The 21,878-nt window shown below is 42.1% G+C and overlaps 1 protein-coding gene across 1 annotated transcript; it reads left to right on the forward strand.

The window, feature by feature from the left end:
* On the forward strand, nt 1–13,610 carry LOC148047697 (uncharacterized). Its single transcript, XM_087711754.1, has 3 exons — nt 1–74; nt 1,958–3,456; nt 11,255–13,610. Exons 2-3 carry the CDS (start codon nt 2,437–2,439, stop codon nt 12,470–12,472), a joined length of 2,238 nt encoding a protein of 745 aa, XP_087567880.1. The 5' UTR covers nt 1–74; nt 1,958–2,436; the 3' UTR covers nt 12,473–13,610.
* Nucleotides 13,611–21,878: the final 8,268 nt, after the last annotated feature.

The following is a 21,878-nucleotide window of genomic DNA, read 5'->3' on the forward strand; positions in this document are numbered from 1 at the left end:
TCTTCCGGCTGACCCGTGGGAGGAGGCGTGGAGGGTGCTTATCCTGCTCTTCCCAGGACTTCAGCAGCTGGAAGGTGAGTGGAGGGAAGGTCGGAGGAGAAGCTGGGAGCAAGGAGGGCTGCTTGGTTTCCTCCACAGCGTAGAAGCAACCAGGCTGAAATATACTAAGTTATCCGTCATCTCATAAGGCTGGTGCTATCACCCCATTCCAATCCCCCAATATAAACCAGTTTCCATATGAGAAAGGCAATAAATGATCCATTAAATAACCGTATAATTTGCTTCTGTCATCATTTGGCCTATATGTCCCACCACTATTGATTTTAACCCCTTAAGTTCTGTTTCCACTATAAATCTACCCTGATCGTCTGCTATAAGTAGCTTAGGTTTAAACTGGGTTTATATATATAAAACAACTCCATTAATCTTCTTTGCACCAACTGATATAAATTCCTTCCCTAATCGTTTATTTTGTTTCTTAATATGCGTTTCTTGAAGACAGAGTGTTTCCAAATTAAGTTTCCTCAGATAGTGAAATATATATTTTTGCTCTGATTGAGCATTTGCTCCATTAATGTTACACGTGAAAAATTTAATCTCCATCTTTGAGCACTATAATAGATTCCTGTATAACTTACCTTAACCCCTTCTTCCTCCATTCTTCCCTTCCTTCTTCTCTCTGCCAAATCATCTTGTCCAGTGCCAACTTTAGGGTCTTGCACAACAGCTTGTTTTTTTTATCTTGGTCAGCCACCAACTTCTTTTCTATACCTGTTTCTCCACATGTGTCAGGGGTTAGTTTCATCTCTGATTAAAAAGTCCTTAGCTTTCCCTATGGAGTTCAGCCTAAGTCTTTGTTCATGGTAAGTAAGTATCATCCCTTCTAGTCTATCCCAGCGAAATAAGATTCTTCTCTGCTTCAAGATATCAGTAAGAAAAGTATAAGCTTTCCTTTTCTCAAAATTCTAACAGAAATTTCCTACAAGACAGTAATGTCTATATTATCCATTTCCAACCTATGCTTAAAATGGCAATCCAGAACCTGATCCCATGTTTCTTTCTTGAAAAGTGAACTAGAACATCCCTTGGTAGCTTTCTCATGGCAGCGAATCTGGAGTTTATTCTATATGTCTTATCCAGGTCAAGATTCATTTCTCCCTCCCCTTTATTAGTGAATTGAGCCATCCTTGCTCTGATACAGTATCTTCTCCTGGTTGTTCAGGTATTCCACAAAATCTTAATTGAAAATTTTTAATCTGCACTTTCAAGTCTGTCATTTCATCTACCTCTGCCTCACACACAGCATTAGTCTTCTTCAATTCATGCTCCACAGTCTACTCTGGCTTTCATCTCTTTCATATCTCCTTTCAAATCTTTAATTTCTTCCCTGAAGTCCCTTTCCAAGTTCATCAGTTTTGGATTCCAACTTTGACACGCTATTTTGAATCTGTCTTCGTGATTTTAATTCACAAAGGTGGGGATTATATCTTGCAGATGTTTTGGTTACCATGCATTAATTGAAACCCCTGATCTGTTGAAGTTGTCTCATCCCCTAAAATTAGACCCAAACATTTGAGTGTACCCACTTCTCGTACATTTGTGAGACTGAAATACACATGGACTTTTAACAGACATATATTAGTAGGCGTATCTCTATTTGTCTCTATGTGCGTAGCTGTATAATCTAGCCTCAACATTTCTTCATATATTTGAAAATAATCAATTTGTTATTGAAGAATTTTGATTTACTGAAGTCCAGAAGAGAATTTAATGTTTGTGCGGAAATTTGAACTTGGATTTCGCTAATCTTCTATATGTCAAATGAATTAGAGTTAATTTTGGCATGTTTGCTTTTTCATTATAATGCATATTTTTTTCCTCTTGCTTCTGCACCCATTTTATAAATCTTTTATGTCAATCTAACCTTTTAAAATAACCTTTTATGTTAATTTTGTAGATCAAAAAGATCCTAGGAAGAGAATTCCAGACAAGTGAGAATCCCAAGCAGCATTAAAAGGAAAGCAAATCCAGCAGCAATGAAAGTCTTTTCCACCTCCACCAGAAAACTACAAAAGAGTTCTCCTCCAAGCAGGTGACAGACAAAAGAGAGAATATGAAGAGAGTTTTGAGTTGGAAAATAATATGTAGAATTCAAGCAAACACTCCAGAAAAAGGTCAAAGGGGATTATTTTCAAATTCAGGAAAAGGAGAGGTAATTTGGAATCCGTGCAGGAGGAAGTGGTCATTTGATAGTCACATAGCATAGGCAGGCATTCAAGCTTCACCCTGTGAAGGAAGTAAGAGTAGCTTGAATGAAAGCACCAAGAAGGGATCCAAAATATTTTTGGTCTTGAGAATCCAAAAATATACTTGGTGGAAAAACTCTACAACGTGTATATTTTAGGGAAAAATACAGATTGAAGAGCACAGCTGATAATGCATGAGAGGACACACACTGAAGAAAAACTCACCCTCAATGTGGCGAATAGTTTTAGGAAATGTGATACGCAAGACGATTCAATGGGGGAGAAACAATATGAGTGTCCGGATTGTGGAAAAGGTTTTAGTCGGAATTGCAACCTGACAATACACCAGAGGACTCACACAGGAGAGAAACCGTACGAGTGTCCAGACTGTGGCAAAAGTTTCAGTCAGAATTCCAATCTAATTATACATCAGAGGATGCATACAGGAGAAAAACCCTATGAATGTCCAGATTGTGGGAAAGGTTTCAGTCATAATTCCAATCTTGTGAAACACCAGAGGACTCACAGAGGGGAGAAACCGTATGAGTGTCCAGATTGTGGGAAAGGTTTCAGTCATAATTCTAACCTGATGATACACCAGAGGACTCACACAGGAGAGAAACCGTATAAGTGTCTTGACTGTGGGAAAGGTTTCAGTCAGAATTCCAATCTTATTAAACACCTGAGGACTCATAATCGAGAGAAACGGTACGAGTGTCCAGATTGTGGGGAATGTTTCTTTCATAATTCCAACCTGATGATACACCAGGAGGCTCACACAGGAAAGAAACCCTATGAATGTCCTGATTGTGGGAAAAGTTTCAGTAATAATTCCAACCTTGTGAAACACCAGAGAACTCATACTGGGGAGAAACCCTATAGGTGTCCAGATTGTGGGAAAAGTTTCAATCAGAATGCCAACCTGATGCTACACCAGAGGACTCACACGGGGGAGAGACCATATAAGTGTCTGAACTGTGGAAAATGTTTCACTTGGTATTCTGGCCTGGTGATACACCAGAGGACACACACAGGGGAGAAGCCACACGAGTGTCCTGATTGTGGGAAAGGTTTCAGTACTAGGACTAACCTTATAAATCATGTAGGTTTACACACAGGTGAGAAACCTTTCAAGTGCCCAGAGTGTGGAAAATGCTTCTCTCAAACCTCTTCCCTTGTTAAACATAAAAAAATCCACATCACCCAAAAGGTGATGAGTAAAGAGAAGGCTTGAATTCCTTCTGATCTGTCTTTGCAAGTTCACCTGAGAAATGAAGTATTTAATTTCTGGCCTGATTCTGTTTAGACAGACATGTCTCAGTATTAGGCATGAGGGGTGAGAGAAAAGAAATGAAAATGGATGATGTTAGCTTGATTAAAATTAACTACTTGTGTGTCAAGTAGGACTGTCAAGATGCTAAACGTTTTCCTGAGTTTGGAAGACACCAAAGGATTTAAAGTTTGTTCATTTCAGTAATTCAATTCTGGTTATAACACAATGTCTCCATGACTCTGTACACACAGAAACAGCAGAGTACGTTTCTCCAGTCGCTGTATAACATGTTCTACCAGGCTTATCTTTCCAGTACTACATAGATACTCAGGGCACACAGGACTGTTCTACAGTTCCCTGCTGCTTTCCGATAGTAACTCTGTTATTACATACTGTGCAGGTAGTCCTCCACGTATGACCACAATCGAGCCAAAAATTTATGTTGCTAAGTGAGAAATTGAATTTTGTGAATTTTGCCTCATTTTACTACTTTTCTAGCCACATTTGTTAAGTGAATCACTGCAGTTGTTAAATTAATGACCTGGTTATTAAGTGAATCTGCTTTCTCATTGACTTTGCTTTTCAGAAATTTGCAAAAGGCGATCACATGGTCCCAGGACACTGCAACTGTCATAAATATGAGACAGCTGTCAAGCGTCAGAATGTCAATCACATGACCATAGGGATGCTGCAATGGTCATAACTGTGCAAAACAGTCATAAGTTGCTTTTTTCAATGCGGTTGTAACTTTGAATGGTAACTAAGTAAACTGTTGTAAGTAAACTGAGGATTGCCTGTGTAATGTTGCCACATTTCTGCAGACGAGTATTTAGGATAAGTCAGATGATGGATGACTTGTCTTAAGGAATCTCCAGCTCACCTCATAATTTGCTCTGTAGAGTGATAGATTTAGTTTGCCACATACTAAACTTCATGCAGCCTCCAGGCACCTTATGCCTTTCTGCCCTCTTAGTTCCTGTCTGGGGACTGTACAGTAGATGTCCAAATGAAATCAGAGACGTTGACATGAATTTGTTGTTCTATGTATAAATATATTTTACAACTCTATATGCGGCAGACTAGGTAGTCGAGCAAACAGGAACATCATGAGGTAAATCACAGAACAGCATACAAAGCCAACAGAAGAAAAAGGCGGGAAAACAGGGAAGCGCCCCCTCCACCCCCACAGCAACCAATCACAGCACAGATCACCTCAAATAGGAGCCACCAATCAACCACAACTCTATATTCCATCTCACTGCACAACCCGACTCCCCCAGCTACTAAATTTAAATACTTTTAAGAGTTTCATTTAGACTCCTAAATGAGGTGGCGCAGTGGTTAAATGCAGCACTGCAGGCTACTTCAGCTGACTGCAGATCTGCAGTTCAGCTGTTCAAATCTCACTGGCTCAGGGTTGACTCAGCCTTCCATCCTTCCGAGGTGGGTAAAATGAGGACCCGGATTGTTGTTGGGGGCAATATGCTGACTCTGTAAACCGCTTAGAGAGGGCTGAAAGCCCTATGAAGCGGTATATAAGTCTAACTGCTATTGCTATTGCTATTTATAAATACCGTCACTTGTCTTTGCTTTTTAATATAATTACTATTATTATATTTCAATGTCTGTACTTTTTAGCTGAATATACCCCACTTTCATTATGCTGGTCTTTGTAATAAACATTCTCAATCTTAACATGATCAAATTCTATTTAATTCACGTCAGTGTATTCTCACGCTCTTTAGTAACACTTTTGGACATATCTTTTCTCACATTTTACCATGCTTAGGCTCTGAAAATGCTTGAAATAGCTCAAAAGCTTCTGGATCTTTGAGAGAATGATTCCATGATACAGACTACAGTATTCTGATATCTTTGGGAACAAAATGGGATATTAGCACAGAGGCAATGGAGGCGAAGAAGTTGGAAAAGTTTGTAGGTTACTGGCTACTGCAAGAATTCCTTGCGAAAAGTGTGTTTCTTTTGATTCTGTAGAGGATCCAATCTCTTTTTCTTTTGCAATACATCCAACCAACCAAACATCTACCCAAACGTCCAACCAAAATAACAGGTGGCAAGAAAGGAGAGCAATGGGTGTGAGAGTGGGGAGAGGAATAACAATTTATGCCATGCTTAAGAATTAAGTGTAGAGAAGAAAAAAACAACAGTAATTGCATCCGATTAGAAAAACATTCAACATAGACACAATGAAACTGATACAAAGGAAATAGTGGAATTCCATACAAATCTCCCCTACAGCAGAACAAATAGATTGATTAACCCCCATAAAACCTACAAACACTGTCTATCATCTGTCCATCCTCTATCTATCTATCTATCTATCTATCTATCTATCTATCTATCTATCTATCTATCTATCTATCTATCTATCTATCTATCATCTACCTCCCTACCTACTTATCTTTCTCAGTTTCAGTTGTGTTTATTTATAGGCCGCCCTTTTCCCTGGGGGGACTCAGGGCGGCTAACAACTTATGGGAGGGGAAGACATACAATAACATAAAAATACAGTGTGTAGTTAAGATCAAACAACATTCATTCAACATTCGGGCGGGGGCAAACTATGATCTTTACCCCCAGGCCTGGCGGGATAGCCAGATCTTGAGGGCTGTGCGGAAGGTCTGAAGGGTGGTGAGGGTACGAATCCCCACGGGGAGATCGTTCCAGAGGGTCGGAGCTGCTACAGAAAAGGCTCTCCTCCGCGTAGTTGCCAGCCGACACTGGCTGGCAGATGGCACTCGGAGGAGGCCTAATCTGTGGGATCTTATGGGTCGGGAGGAGGTAGTTGGCAGAAGGCGGTCTCCCAAGTACGCAGATCCACTACCATGAAGGGCTTTATAGGTAGTAAGAAGCACCTTGAAGTGCACACGGAGGCCAACAGGTAGCCAGTGCAGCTCGCGGAGGATAGGTGTTATGTGGGCGAACCGAGGTGCACCCACGATCACTCGCGCGGCCGCATTCTGGACTAGCTGAAGCCGCCGAATGCTCTTCAAGGGCAGCCCCATGTAGAGCACGTTGCAGTATTCCAGCCTAGAGGTCACGAGGGCGCGAGTGACTGTTGTGAGAGCCTCCCGATTCAGGTAGGGTCGCAACTGGCGCACCAGGCGAACCTGGGCAAATGCCCCCCTGGTCACAGCCGACAGGTGGTGATCAAAAGTCAGCTGTGGATCCAGGAGGACTCCCAAGTTGCGAACCCTGTCTGAGGGGTGTAAATTTTGACCCCCCAGCCTGATCGATGGAACACTAGCCAAATTTTTGGGAGGGAAACACAACAGCCACTCGGTCTTTTCTGGGTTGAGTACAAGCTTGTTAGCCCGCATCCAGTCCCTAACGGCTTCAAGACCCCGGTTCATCACGTCCACCGCTTCATTGAGTTGGCACGGGGCGGACAGATACAGCTGCGTATCGTCCGCATATTGGTGGTATCTTATCCCGTGCCTCCGAATGATCTCGCCCAGCGGTTTCATGTAGATGTTAAATAGTACGGGGGACAGGACCGACCCCTGCGGCACCCCATATGATAGGGGCCTCGTGGTCGATCTCTGACCCCCGACCAACACCGACTGCGACCTGTCCGAGAGGTAGGAGGAGAACCACTGTAAAACAGTGCCTCCCACCCCCACCTCCCGCAGTCGTCGCAGAAGGATACCATGGTCGATGGTATCGAAAGCCGCCGAGAGGTCGAGGAGAACCAAGATGGAGGCATGGCCTCCATCCCTGGCTCTCCAGAGATCATCGGTCAATGCGACCAAAGCGGTTTCTGTGCTGTAACCAGGTCTGAAGCCGGACTGGAAGGGGTCCAGGTAATCGGCTTCCTCCAAGGACCGCTGGAGCTGGTAGGCCACCACCTTCTCAACAACCTTCCCAATAAAGGGGAGGTTGGAGACTGGACGATAGTTGTTAAGTACGGCTGGATCCAAAGATGGTTTCTTCAGGAGGGGTCTCACCACCGCCGTTTTAAGTGCGGCGGGGAAGTGCCCCTCCCGAAGCGAGGCGGTAATAACCGCTTGGATCCAGCTCCGTGTCACCTCCCTGCTGTTAGCAACCAGCCAGGAGGGACACGGGTCCAGTACGCAGGTGGAGGCACTCACAGCCCTCATGGCCTTGTCCACGTCCCCGGAAGTAACATCCTGAAACTCAACCCAGCGATGGTCAACCAAATCATCCTCTCGTGCCTCTGCTGGCTCTGCAAAGGTGGAGTCCAAATCCGACCGAAACCGAGCAACTTTGTCCGCCAAGAACTGGGCATAATCCTCAGCCCTACCCTGCAAGGGGTCCCCCGTGTCCCTCTTATTTAAGAGGGAGCGGGTTATCCTAAACAGGGCGGCTGGACGAGACTCGGCGGACGCAACCAAGGTGGCAATATAAGATCTCTTTGCTGCCCTAAGTGCCCTGATGTAATCCTTGGTGCAAGTTGTTAAGAGTGCTCGGTTCGGTTCGGATTTATCGGACCTCCACAAGTGCTCTAGGCGTCTCCTCCGGCGCTTCCTCTCCCGGAGCTCCTCGGTGAACCAAGGAGGCCTCCGGGATCCGCCGCCTCGGAGGGGCCGTAGTGGCGCAATCCGGTCGAGGGTCTCCGATGCTGCCGAATGCCAGGCGGCAGCCAGAGTCTCTACCGGACTGTGGGCGAGAGCATCAGGAATAACCCCAAGCTCCGTCTGGAACCTCAAAGGGTCCATAAGTCGCCTGGGGCGGAACCACTTGGTCGGTTCCTCCTCCCTACAGTGGGGGTTTGGTCTTCGGAAGTCAAGCCTCAGTAGGCAGTGGTCTGACCACGACAGGGGTATGATCTCATTACCCCTCAGACCAAGATCACAAGTCCACTGCTCCGAGAGGAATACGAGGTCGAGTGTGTGACCCGCAGAGTGAGTTGGGCCTCGGATTATCTGGGTCAAGCCCATGGCTGTCATGGAAGCCATGAACTCCTGCGCCCCATCCGAGTGTTCACCGAGCGTAGGCAAATTTCTATCTATCCATATACGTTTCTATCTATCGAGCGTAGGCAAATTTCTATCTATCCATATACGTTTCTTTCTATCTATCCATATACGTACATCTATCCATCTCATCCATCTATCATAAAATGACATTAGATTTGGCAATGGGCAATCCAGAGGGGCTGGTTCCCAGGGTAGGCCCGAAGCAACATTCCATTTGGAGAGACGCTCCATTTCCTCAGAAGAAAGGTTTGAAGCTCAGATATAAGACAAAAAAGGTTCATTTTCAGAAGAATAATGGGAACTTAACTGCAAAGATGTTGGAGTAGATCTTGAAAGGCTGCAGCCACCGAAAGAGATAGTGGATAGATTTTGTGGGGAATAAGGAGAGTCAGTTTGGTGCAATGGTGAAACCTACAAGTTACAGATGGGGAGGTCCTGATTTCCAGTCCTGCCATAGGCATGAAACATCTGGGCATCCCTGGCCAGTCCCTCTCTCAGGTCCACGAAGCAGGAAAGGGGAAGACCACTTGGAAAATCCTTGCCAAGGAAACTGCAGAGAAACCAATCCAGGCAATTGCCAGGTGTGAAATCTGTCTTGAAGACACCTAAAACAAACATTGGACATAAGGTTGAAGAACGGGATTAACACTGCAAAGACGTTCCAGTTCAGTGTTAGGTCAGGCATGAAGGTAGCTTCCAGGAGCTATGGAATTCTGGGATGCCAATTGAGAGGCCAAAATCATGTCCTTGAAAGGAGACAGATGGGTAGGGGAGATTGAAATGAACCTCCTTCTTGGTCCAGGATGCTACCTAAGAAGGGCTTTCTATGCAACCTTGAGTTCCCAAAGGAAAAAAATAATTAAGAAATATAAATTAGGGTTGTTTTCATTCAGATTCCTGCATTCAATAGAGATTAGAGCCAACAGCTGAACTGGGGTCTTCTGAATCTAGTTAGGACAGCAACTCCATCGACTCTCCTTTCCCACCCCCAAAGGACGTTTTTCCTTGGTTTAGTTCTTGCTTAAATTTCACTAGCTATGAGTACATCGATGGCGCGTATATTAATCAAGCAAAAATCTTGCAAACGAACGGGAGCCTGTAATCCAGCCATTTGTCGCTAGATGGCGCGCGCTCCATGAAATGAGTACACCCGGCGACTAGAAAGCCGTCAATACAGTAGAGCGGCATCGATGGTGGCTGAGTAAAGACACCCAACGAGAGGGGGAGCGACGGGAGCCTAAAGGTGTTGAAACAATAGAGTACTGGATTTCTAGAGAGGATTTGGAAGAGAGAAGCAGAGAGGATTCTCCTCTTCCGGCTGACCCGGTGGGAGGACGGTGTCGTGGAGGGCGCCTCTCTTGCTCTTCCCAGGACTTCAACAGCTGGAAGGTGAGTGGAGGACAGGTCGGAGGAGAAGCGGGGAGCAAGGAGGGCTGCTTGGTTTCCTCCATAGCGCAGAAGTAGAGAAGAATCCAGGCTGAAACATGTCAGCTGTTGCAGCATGTTTCTTCCTTCCCCAACTTTTGTTCCAGTGGTGCTGGCTGCTTTAAAAATGGTGCCTGCAAACGTTCTGCAGGTTGGGAGATTGTAAAAAGTCTCCTTCAGTTTAAGGTAGAATCTTTGATTTTATGGACATATTCTTTTTTTTGGGGGGGGGGAAACGGGGGCGTTTCATGCACAATAGTGGGGATTATATCTTGCAGATGCTTTGGGTACCATGAATTAATTGAAGCCCTTCATCTGTTGAAGCCGTTCCATCCCCTAAAATTAGACCCAAAGGTTTGAGTGACCCACTTCTCAGACATTTGTGAGGCTGAAATAAACATGGACTTTTAACAGACATATATTAGTAGCGTATCTCTATTTGTTTCTACGTGTATAGCTGTATAATCTAGCCTCGACATTTCCTGATATATTTGAAAATAACCAATTTGTTATTGAAGAATTTTGAATTAACCGAAGTCCAGAAGAGAATTTAATGTTTGTGTGGATATTTGAACTTGGATCTCACTAGTCTTCTATATGTCAAATGAATCATAATTAAGGTTAGAAGTTAATTTAGCAATTTTGGAATATATCTTTTTCCATTTTAATGCATGTTATTTTTCTTTCTTGCTGTTTTCTCATCTTCTGCAGCCATTTTATAAATCTTTTATATTAATCTAACCTTTTAAACTAACCTTTTATGTCAATCTTTTAGACCGAAAAGATGCTAGGAAGAGAATTCCAGACAAGTGAGAATCACAAGCAGCATTAAAAGGAATAGCAAATCCAGCCAGCAATGAAAGTGTGTTTTGCTGCCTCAAGAAAACTGCAAAAGACTTCTACTTCTCCAGGAAGTTGACAGACAAAAGAGATTAAGAGAGTTTTGAGATGGAAAAAAATGAATATGAAGAACTCAAGGAAACACTCCAGAAAAGGGTCAAAGGGGATTATTTTCAAATTCAAAAAAGGAGAGGTAATCTGGAAATCAGGGCAGGAGGAAGTGGTCATTTGATAGTCACATAGGATAGGCAGGCATTCAAGCTTCACCCTGTGAAGCAAGTAAGAGTAGCTTGAATGAAAGCACCAGCCAAGAAGGGATCCAAAATAATTTTGATCTTGAGAATCCAAAAAAATATCCTTGGTGGAAACCCCCCACAATATGCATACTGCAGGGAAAAGCACAGATTGCAGAGCACAGCTGATAATGCATGACTGCACACAGACTGAAGAAAAGCTCACCCACTGCTCTCAATGTGGCAAATAGCTTTAGGAAATGTGATACACAAGAGAAATCAATGGGGGAGAAACCATATGGGTGTCTAGAATGTGGGAAAACCTTCAGTCGGAATTCCCACCTGGTGATACACCAAAGGACTCACACAGGGGAGAAACCATATGAATGTCCTGATTGTGGAAAAGGTTTTAGTCGGAATACCAACCTAACAATACATCAGAGGACTCATACAGGAGAGAAACCGTACGAGTGTCCAGACTGTGGCAAACGTTTCAGTCAGAATTCCAATCTGGTGATACACCAGAGGATGCACACAGGACAGAAACCTTATGAGTGTCCAGATTGTGGAAAAAGTTTCAGTCAGAATTCTGACCTGGTAATACATCAGAGAACACACACAGGAGAAAGACCATATGAGTGTCCAGATTGTGGAAAAAGTTTCATTCAGAATTCTGACCTAGTGATACATAAGAGGACTCACACAGGGGAGAAACCATATGAGTGTCCTGATTGTGGGAAAGGTTTTAGTCGGAATTATGCGCTGGTATTACATCAAAGGACTCATACTGGGGAGAAACCGTATGAGTGTCCAGGTTGTGGGAAATGTTTCAGTCGGAATTCCGACCTTGTGACACACCAAAGGACTCATACTGGGGAGAAACCTTATGATTGTCTGGATTGTGGAAAAAGTTTCAGTCGGAATTCCCACCTTGTGCTACACCAGAGGAGTCACACAGGAGAGAAACCATATGAGTGTCTGGATTGTGGAAAAAGTTTCAGTCGGAATTCTGGCCTGGTGATACACCAGAGAACTCATACTGGGGAGAAACCTTTTGAGTGTCCAGATTGTGGGAAAAATTTCAATCGTAGTTCCCACCTGGTGATCCACCAGAGGACTCACACAGGAGAAAAACCATTTGAGTGTCCCGAATGTGGGAAAACTTTTAGTCGGAATTGTGAGCTGGTGATACACCAGCGGACTCACACAGGGGAGAAACCGTATGAGTGTCCTGATTGTGGGAAATGTTTCAGTCAGAATTCCCATCTGGTAGTACACCATAGGACTCATACAGGAGAAAAACCATATGAGTGTCCAGAATGTGGAAAAGGTTTCAGTACTAGATCTAAACTTATAAATCATTTAGGTTTACATACAGGGGAGAAACCCTTCAGATGCCCAGAATGTGGACGGTGTTTCACACATTATTCCTCTCTTAAGGCACACAAGAAAATCCACATAAGGCAGACAGGGATGAGTGTAGAAAAGCCCTGAATTTCATTTCTGATTTCCCATTGGGAATGCAAATTAAAATTTAATTTTTGGTCTTATTCTCTTTAGTAAATCACGATTCAGTGTTGACATAACAGGAGAGGAAAATGGAAAAAGTTACTTTGGTGAAGGCTAACTACCTATATTTGACTAACAGCATACTGTAGTGAATAATCAGTTTTGCAGAATTTTGCAGTTTTGCAATTGCCCCACAAAATATCCGGCTTGTGGGGTTTTTTTTTGGGCATATTGATAATCACAGATCATAGAGATGCCCCTGGAAGAATTTCAGCTTTCTATCTGCTGTTTGCCTAACGACGGCAACTGTTGTAAGTTGGCTTGGTCTTGCAATATTGTGCTTTATGACCATGTCGTTTAGCGACAAGACTTGCCAGTCCCAATTACCATTATTAGGTGAGGGCTACATGTGTTTGTTTTATTCCCATAAGAAGCACCAGATTACATACAGGTAGTTCTGTGATTTATGACTACAATTTAGCCCCTAGTTATTAAATGAATTTTTCCCCACCTAATGACCTTTCTTGCCACAGTTGTTAAGTAAAATTATTGAGTTGGTAACACAGTTGTTAAGTGGATTTATCTTCCCTACTGACTTTGCTTGTCAGAAGGTCAATACATAAGAGCCACAGTGGTGCAGTGGTTAGAATGCTGTATTGCAGGCTACTTCTGTTGACTGCCGGCTGCCTGTAATTTGGCAGTTCGAATCTCACCAGGCTGAAGGTTGACTCAACCTTCCATCCTTCCAACGTGAGTAAAATGAGGACCAGAGGTGGGTTCCTACCAGTTTGCACCAGTTCGGTAGAACCGGTTCGTCAAATCTACAGAAACCGGTTAGAAGAGGTTCCACCAGTGGACCCGGAAAGCAGGCCACACCTACAGAAGAGGTTCCAAATTTTTTTGAAACCCACCACTGATGAGGACCCAGATTGTTGGGGGCAATAGGCTGACTCTAAACCGCTTAGAGACGTTCTGTAAAGCACTGTAAGCGGTATATAAGTCTAAAGTGCTATTGCTATTTAAACTTCTGTTTTTATGTATACTTCCTTTTTTATATCTTGTAGCTTGTTTTAATAATCATTATTCAATTATTTTCTTTAAAAAAAAACCTAAATGTACCCCTTGAACCAGTCTTTCACCATAATAAAGTTTTGATAATGTTACATATATAACAGTTCTTTTCCTAGTAGGGCATATTTCAGATGATACCTTTGCAGAATGACATCCAGCAACCAGGAGCAGGCCAGTCGTGTTGGGGAACCAAGAGATTTGTTTGTCCTGAGCCTCAAGCTCCAGGGGGCTTCAAATTTAAACATGGGCAGTTTTAAAACTTTAAAATGATCAAATTATATTTCATTCTCCTTTTCTTTCTCTTTCTTGGTGCCACTTTTTGGTTGCACCCATTATGTATATTTTTATGCTTAGGAGCTGAAAATGCTTGAAATAGTTTAAAAGACTCTGGATTTTTGAAAAGATCATTGCATTAATCAGACTCTTACGTCTGTATTCTGTATAAGAGAATATAAGAGCCGAGATGGCGCAATGGTTAGGGTGTAGTACTGCAGGCCACTTCAGCTGACTGTTATCTGCAGTTCAGTGGTTCTAATCTCAGCCTTCCATCCTTCCGAGGTGGGTGAAATGAGGACCCAGACTGTGGGGGCGATATGCTGACTCTGTAAACCGCTTAGAGAGGGCTGAAAGCCCTATGAAGCAGTATATAAGTCTAACTGCTATTGCTATTGTATATGGTATTCTACTGTCTCTGGGGAATTAAATAGGATGTGGGGACAAAGGACAGCCCTGTCTTGTACCTTTTCCGATTTGAAAAGGGTCTGTTAAACTTCCGTTGACGATGATTTGAGCTGTTTGCTGTTGGTATATTGCTTTGATTGACTGTAAAAAGCTATCTCCTATCTGCATTTTTTGCAATATTTTCAACAGAAATTGCCAGTTAACTCGATCAAAGGCCTTCTTAGCATCCAGAAATATGAACGCAGCAGGAATTTGGTTGTTCTTTCCCAAATATTCTAATGCATTGATAATTAGTTTAACATTACTCTTCATCTTGTCTCCCCTGTATAAAACCTGTTTGGTCGGTATGTATCAATTGTTGAATAACCACCATTAACCTATTTGCTAGTATTTTAGTAAAAATTTTATAATCTACATTAAGTAATGAGATAGGTCTATAATTTTTTGGTTGGGTAGTATCTTGATCTTCTTTGGGTATCAAAGATATAAACGCTGTCTTCCAAGATGGGGGCACTTTACCTTCCGTTTGAATTTTATTAAATAGTTCTCTAAGAAGTTCTACCATTTCTAACTGTAAATTTTTATAGTAAACCGCTGTCAAGCCATCTGTGCCTGGCGCTTTCCCTAACTTTAGTTGCTTAATTACCTGCAAGATTTCTCCTGAGGTTATTGGTTGGTTCAGCTTTTGCCTGTACTCTTCTCTAACTAGGGGTATTTTCTCTTTATCTAAGTATTTGTCTATATCTAAACCCTTAATTTTATCCCCTTTATACAATTCTGTAAAAAATTCTCGAAATGCCTTTTGAATCTCCTCCTGTTGAAACACCTCCTTCCCTCTATAAATCAATTTGGTTACATTTCGAATTTTCCTTTTTTTCCCAATCTGATAAGCTAACCATCTGCCCGGTTTATTTGCGTTACAAAAAGTGTTGTGTTTTGCATATAATAAACTAGTGGCTACCTGGTCAGAGATCAACATATCAAATTGGGATTTTAATATGGTAATTGCTTCCTTAACCTTTGTATCGCCTGGATTCAATGTTAACTCCAACTCTTTCCCTTTAATTTCCTCTTCCAATTCTTTTCGTTTTAACCCTTGTTTATATCTATGCATTTTGTTTATATTCATCAGTACTCCTCTCATATATGCTTTGCTTGCATCCCATACAAATTCCATAGGTGTACCCTTATTCATATTCAAAACAAAGTATTCAGATAACAATTTTTTACAATCATTAATGTACTTTTCATATCTGAATAAGTTTTCATTCAGCCTCCAAGACCTTCTTGCCTGCACTGTCCTTCCCAATTCCATCCAAACTGGGTTATGATCCGAAAGGACCCTCGCCACAATCTTTGTCTTCTTTACCCTAGAAAGTAAATCATTAGTGATTAATATAAAGTCAATCCTGGAAAAGGATTGATGTCTATCGGAAAAGAAGGTGAAATCATATTCCTCTGCGTTTCTTTCTCGCCAAATATCTCTCAATTCAAAGTCGTCCATCATGTCAAAAAAAAGGTTTGGGTAACTTAGCTCGCATTTTAGTGTTTGGGCGAGAGGTCTTCTTATCTCTTTTAGTGTCAATCACGCTGTTCCAGTCACCCAATAGTTCAATTCTTGCAATGCATAAGAAAATCCACACTGGATATAAACCTTATCAATGTCCAGATTGTGGCAAAGGTTTCAGGAAAAAATTCTTCCTTGATAAACATATGAAACGGCACAAACATTAATGCCCAGAATGCTTGGCCAACTTGCAAACCTACAGCTGCATAAAAGGATACATACTAGCAAAAGAACCATTTGAATGCTTGCATTGTTTAAAAAGTTTTGATTGTAAATCTTTGCTGATGATTCAGCAGAGAAATCATACAGGAGAAAGACCATATGTATGCTTTGTGTGTGGGAAAAGCTTCACAGAAAAATCCAGAGTGGAACATCATGAGGAAATCCACAAGAGAGAGAAACCATTTTAGTGTTGGGCTTGTGGGAAAAAGTTTTCTCGACGGCAGTGCTCTTACATCACACAGGAAAATTCACAAGAGAGAAAAAGAGAGAGAGAGAGTGAGAAAGAGAGGGAGAGAGAGAGAGAGAGAGAGAGAAACCACTCCCTTTTTAAAATTGCAAGAAAAGTTTTGTGCAGAGCGCCAACATTCTTTAAAAATAAGAAGGAAAGCCGTTTTATTTTTTATTTTTTTTAAAAAAAGATTTTATTGGTAAAAAGAAAATACAACATCCATAACTTGTAAAAAACAATACAACTACATTTCGAGATATTCCCATACTATCAAATCATTATAAACATCAAAGGTTAGGTATCTTATTCCTTCCCTCCCTCTTCTCTTCCCTCCTTTCTTCTTTTCCATACCCTTTTCTTCCCTCCCCCCCTTACTTCCTTCTCCCCTGCCTTTCCTCCTTTCTTTTCTCCTTTCCTCCTTTCCTTCCCCCTCCTTTCCCTCCCTCGATCCCCCCCTCCTTCACACATACCTTCCCTCCTTCCCTTCCTCTTTCCCTCCTCCTTTCTTTTCTCTTAACCTCCCTCCTTTCCTCCCTCCTTCCTTCCTTCCTTTCAACACTCCTTCTCTCTAAAGCCGTTTTAAATGTGCGGACTGTGGGCAGACCTTCATTCAAAAAAATAAAAACACAAGGTAGCTAAACACTTCAAAATCTGCCACAGGCAAGGCTATCTAAGAGAAATAGCAATACTATACAGCAGCTTTCCCAGTTCATCGGAAGCAAGTGGGCCTAACTAAGCAAAAGGAAATTATTTGCATATGGGCCTGGTTGTTGCATTTATGCAGTTAATTTGAGCTGGCAAACCCACTTTTATCATCTTCCTTTTCCTGCCAAGTGATGCTCAGCTGTTTCTAGAAGAGAGCAAGTCTTCCTCCACCCTCATCGCCATACTGCCTTTCAGGAGAATAAAAATAAGCAATACATAATAAAGTATTTTCTGTTTTTTAAAATGTGTGCAATAAAAATAATTGCTGCTTATACACCTTTGAAGTGTCTTGACTAGAAGTTTCAGCTCTCCTTCCTTTGCAGAAGAAAAGTGCTAAAACTAAGTGTTGCCTTGCAAGAGATAAAAATAATAATAAACCACCGTACATTTCAGCCATTAAATGCTGATGCCAGGGTTGCAAGCAATAGATGCATATCAAGCAACACTCCAAGGCAAGTAGCGTCCTCAAAGAACAGCTTTATTGGAAATATCATATTGGCACATATCTGGTGAAAACCGATTCTGAAGGGTCCTGTGGCTTTTCACCCAATTAATAGTTTTTCTCTCACCCATAATCAGTCACATGGTTCAATCAGGCACTGTCTAGTAGCTTGATGACATCACTCCTCCTTCATCCGACCGGGTGTGAGAACGTCCTTGGTTCCCAAGGGAAAGTATTTTATTTTGACCACACAACCCCAGCTATCTCCAATCCCCCCCCCCCCATCCCTCAGCTTTAGTGTGGCAGTACTGAAGCTCCAGGATGGCTTCAGCCAAGCCAGGGTTGACAGCTGAGCCTGTGGAGAGATGCTCATTTCCATTGGGTTGTCACCCTCAATCCATGTGGGGGGAAATTCAGCTAGGAACATTTTGACAAGATCCATTAATTGTTTTTATTAAAGCTGGAAAGTAACAGCGAGACTCTGGTTTCTGATCGTTTAAAGAATGAAAAATGCCAGACCATATTTCATCAACTTGTAGTTGTGGGAAGAAGAGAATGACAAGTGTACATGTTGTTGGGAGTATACTCCTAGTGTTGAGTAGACAATACAGCTTCATATACAATACCAAATGGTCGATGTTGCTTTAAATGGGTGATGTTGCTTTAAATGGGTGAATGTACTTATCAGCTGTAATTAACTTTATAATCGGCTGTAATTAACTTTGCAATAAGAGGGAGTTAGGAAAGCTCGCTCTCTGCTTGTCCTATGCTTGATGACTACTTGCTCGCTTGATGACTGGAACGTGAACTGCGACTGTAAGCAATTGTTTGTTCTTTGAATTGTGTTTGGACAAATACCTACTATCACTGCTTGTGAAGCTATTATTAGTAGTAAAGCTACTTGTTTTTACTAGCAGCGTCTGTGACTCTATTCGTGTGTTTCTTCTACTAGCAACGTTCCTTCTCTCCAGCTGTACATTCCGCTGCGCTACTTTCTGTCTCCCAACAGAGATACCCCTAACACGTTATATTTGACAAAAGATATTTTTTCCCAATGGATGAAGGATACATATATGGGTACAGAGAAATTTCAGCTTACCTATTGCAGTGAGAGAACACTTCGTAATTCAACTTCCTTAGCTTTTGACAAGCCTAAATGCCAGTTGACCATATTTATTCTAACGTTTTGAGCACTCATCTCACTTTGGAGGGGAGAGTTGTAAATTATACCCATAATCAGCATCATTGAGAATGTTTTGATTTATGGAATCGTAATAGTTTCTGGGTCAAAGGTCATTTATTGGCATAACAAAGGTTAACAAAAGAAGTAATTGTGGCATGTTTATGGAGAAGATGGTTTAGCAGCTAATGTAATTATGGCTAGGCATATTAACTTTGCTATCGGTCAGGCAAGAAAAGGCACAGATTTAATCATAATAGAGCTGGAAGGGACCTTGGAGATCTTCTAGTCCAACCCCCTACTCAAGCAGGATACCATTTCAGACAAGTGGCTGTCCAATTGCTTCTTAAAAACCTCCAGTGATGAAGCACCCACAACTTCTGAAGGCAAAGCTGTTCCACTGGTTAACAGTCCTTTCTCCTTAATTTCACTTAAAAATTGAATGCGTTTTGGAAGCGGGGTTGGGATTTGAAACACCAGAAATTGGTTCTTTTGGGTCCCAGAGGCTTAGCACCCCTATGTTTACATATATATTCTTTATCATTGGATGTTATTGGTACAATCTCAGGGTGCTTTGGGGGCTGGGAAGCTATATTTTGGAAGTTGTTAAGATATTGGACAACCCTCTGCCTGAAATGGTATGGGGTTGTTTTTTTTGCTTGAGCAAAATGGACTAGAAGATCTCCAAGGTCCTTTCCGACTTCGTTATTCTATTGCCATTTATTTATTTATTTATTTATTTATTTATTTATTTATTTATTTATTTATTAGTTTATCAAACATGTACAAGTCAGCAGGTATAAGTATGAACATGGACATGAACAAAGGAAATGAATACAGATAAATGGGGACAGTAGGACAGGGATGGTAGGCACGCCGGTGCGCTTATGCACGCCCGCTTCACGCCTGCTTTACGGACCTCTTAGGAATGGGGTGAGGTCCACGGTTGAAGCTGAAGCTGTGGGGTTAGAGTATGAAACAACGGAATCATGTAGAGCATTCCAGGCGTTGACCACTCTGTTGCTGAAGTTGTATTTTCTGTAATTGAGTTTAGAGCGGTTAACGTTGAGTTTGTATCAATTGTTTGCCCGTATACAATTGTGGTTGAAGCTGAAGTAGTCGTTGACAAGTAGAATGTTGTAGCAGACAATTTTGTGTACTGTGCTTAGGTCCGACCACAGGAGACAGAGTTCCAGATTGTCCAAGCCCAAAATTTTAAGCCTGGTTGGTCACCTTATAGTTTGACGGCTCTATTTCAAATCCTATTATTATCTCTATATAGCAAGGAGAACATCAACCACGAAAAGCAACTGCTGAGATGAACAAGTACTGATAGAAAGTGTCAGTGATTCTTAGGCTTGATAAGAGATAAAAGAAAGCTTACCATCAAGAAACCACTTCAAAGATTTGTGTGAAAAGCTTCAGGCCACAATCGAATGTTTGTTCACACAGGAACTCAGATGAGTGTGCAGAAACAGCTTCTGCTAGAGTACATTCGCTGCTAAAGCTCTACAGTCTAACCTTTGGGAAAATTGAAGGAAGACTGTGTTGAGTTATTATCTGCTCAAGGCCACATTTGGTACATTTTGCCCATCGTAAATCAGGTAATATTATACAAATTCTTCCTGCATCAACTCAGAAAGCTCGGACTGCCCTTCTACTGAGGAATTATTGAGTCTGTCATTTGTACCTCTATAACTGTCCTGTTTTGTGCAGCAAGCAAACAGGACAGGTAGAGACTTCAATGGATAGTTAAGAGTCCGCAAAAAAACAATTGTAACCAACTTGCCTTCCATTTAAGATCTGTATACTTCACAAACTACTGTACCGATAGTCTTTTTAACAGATTAACAGAGTTGGAAGGGACATTATAGGTCATGTAGTCCAGTGGTGGGTTTCAAAAATTGTTCGAACCTACTCTGTGGGTGTGGCTTCCTTTGTGGGAGTGGCTTGCCACCCATGTGACCAGGTGGGAGTGGCTTGCCGCCCATGTGACCGGATATGAAGATGCCGCCGACACTTGTCAGAACCACCTTAAATTACCTCACACTCAGCACTGGCATGCATAAGAATATGATTTAAACTTGTTTTTTAAAAGGCATCTTTGGTTTGCGTTAAAACAACTTCAACACACACAATGTTCTGATTGCACCACAAATGCAGTAGTCATCCTTACCTTTCACAGAGGCACTGAGTTTTATAAATATGAGCATGATAGTGTAGAATAATCATATCCAAGGACCAGTGGTGGGTTTCAAAATTTTTTGGAACCTCTTCTGTAGGTGTGGCCTGCTTTCTGGGTCCTCTGGTGGAACCTCTTCTAACCGGTTCGGTAGATTTGACGAACCGGTTCTAGCGAATAGGTGCGAACTGGTAGGAACCCACCTCTGATCTAGTCCAACCTCCCAACCTCGAGCAGGAGACCCTACCTACACCATCCCTGACAAATGGTAGTCCAATCTCTTCTTGAAAGTCTAAAGTGATGAAGCTACCACAACTTCCGAAGGCAAAGCTGTTCCATTGGTTAATTGTTCTGTCAGAAAGTTCCTTCTTATTTCTAGATTGAATTTCTCCTTGGTCAGTTTCACTCCATTATTCCTTGTCTGGCCTTCAGGTGCTTTGGAAAACAGGTTGACCCCTCTCTTCTCTGTGGCAGCCCCTCAAATATTGGAAGATTGCTATCATGTCTCCCCTGGTCCTTCTATTCACTAGACCAGCCATCCCCAGTTCCTGCAACTGTTCTTCATATGTTTTATTCTCCAGTCCCCTAATCATCCTGGTTGCTCCTCTGCATTTTTTCTAGAGTCTAAAGATCTTTTTATAGTGTGGTGACCAAAACTGGATGCAATATTCTAGGTGTGGCCTTACTAGGGCTTTATAGAGTAGCATTAGTACCTCACTTGATCTTGATTGTAGCCCCCTGTTAATGCAATTTAAGATTGCATTGGCTTTTTTGGCTGCCGCTGCACACTGCTGGCTCACATTTAGCTGGTTGCCTACTAAGACTCCAAGATTCCTCTCACAGTCCTCAACATACAACCAGAATTGAGCCCAAATTTCTGTTGTTAAATAAGACATGTGAGTTTTGCCCCATTTTATGACCTTGTCACACTTGTTAAATGAATCACCACAGTTGTTAATTAGTAACCAAGTTGTTAAATGAATCTGGCTTCCACGTTGAATGTGCTTGTTCACAAAAGGTGTTCACATGATCATGGGCTATTGCAACTGCCATAAATAAAAAGCAGTTGCCAAGTCGCTGAATTTTGATCGTGGCCATGGAGATGCTGCAAC

Source organism: Thamnophis sirtalis, unplaced genomic scaffold (assembly GCF_051295495.1).
Source record: "Thamnophis sirtalis isolate CommonGarterSnake01/CBP01778 unplaced genomic scaffold, rThaSir2_p1.2 scaffold_3, whole genome shotgun sequence".
Taxonomy (NCBI): Eukaryota; Metazoa; Chordata; class Lepidosauria; order Squamata; family Natricidae; genus Thamnophis; species Thamnophis sirtalis.

Excerpts from the sequence above, each read along its gene's own strand:
- LOC148047697 (XM_087711754.1), top strand. The coding sequence starts at position 2,437 with ATGCATGAGAGGACACACACTGAAGAAAAACTCACCCTCAATGTGGCG. Across the intron at positions 3,457-11,254 it reads AAATCCACATCACCCAAAAG|AAATCAATGGGGGAGAAACC; the intron begins GTGATGAGTAAA and ends GATACACAAGAG.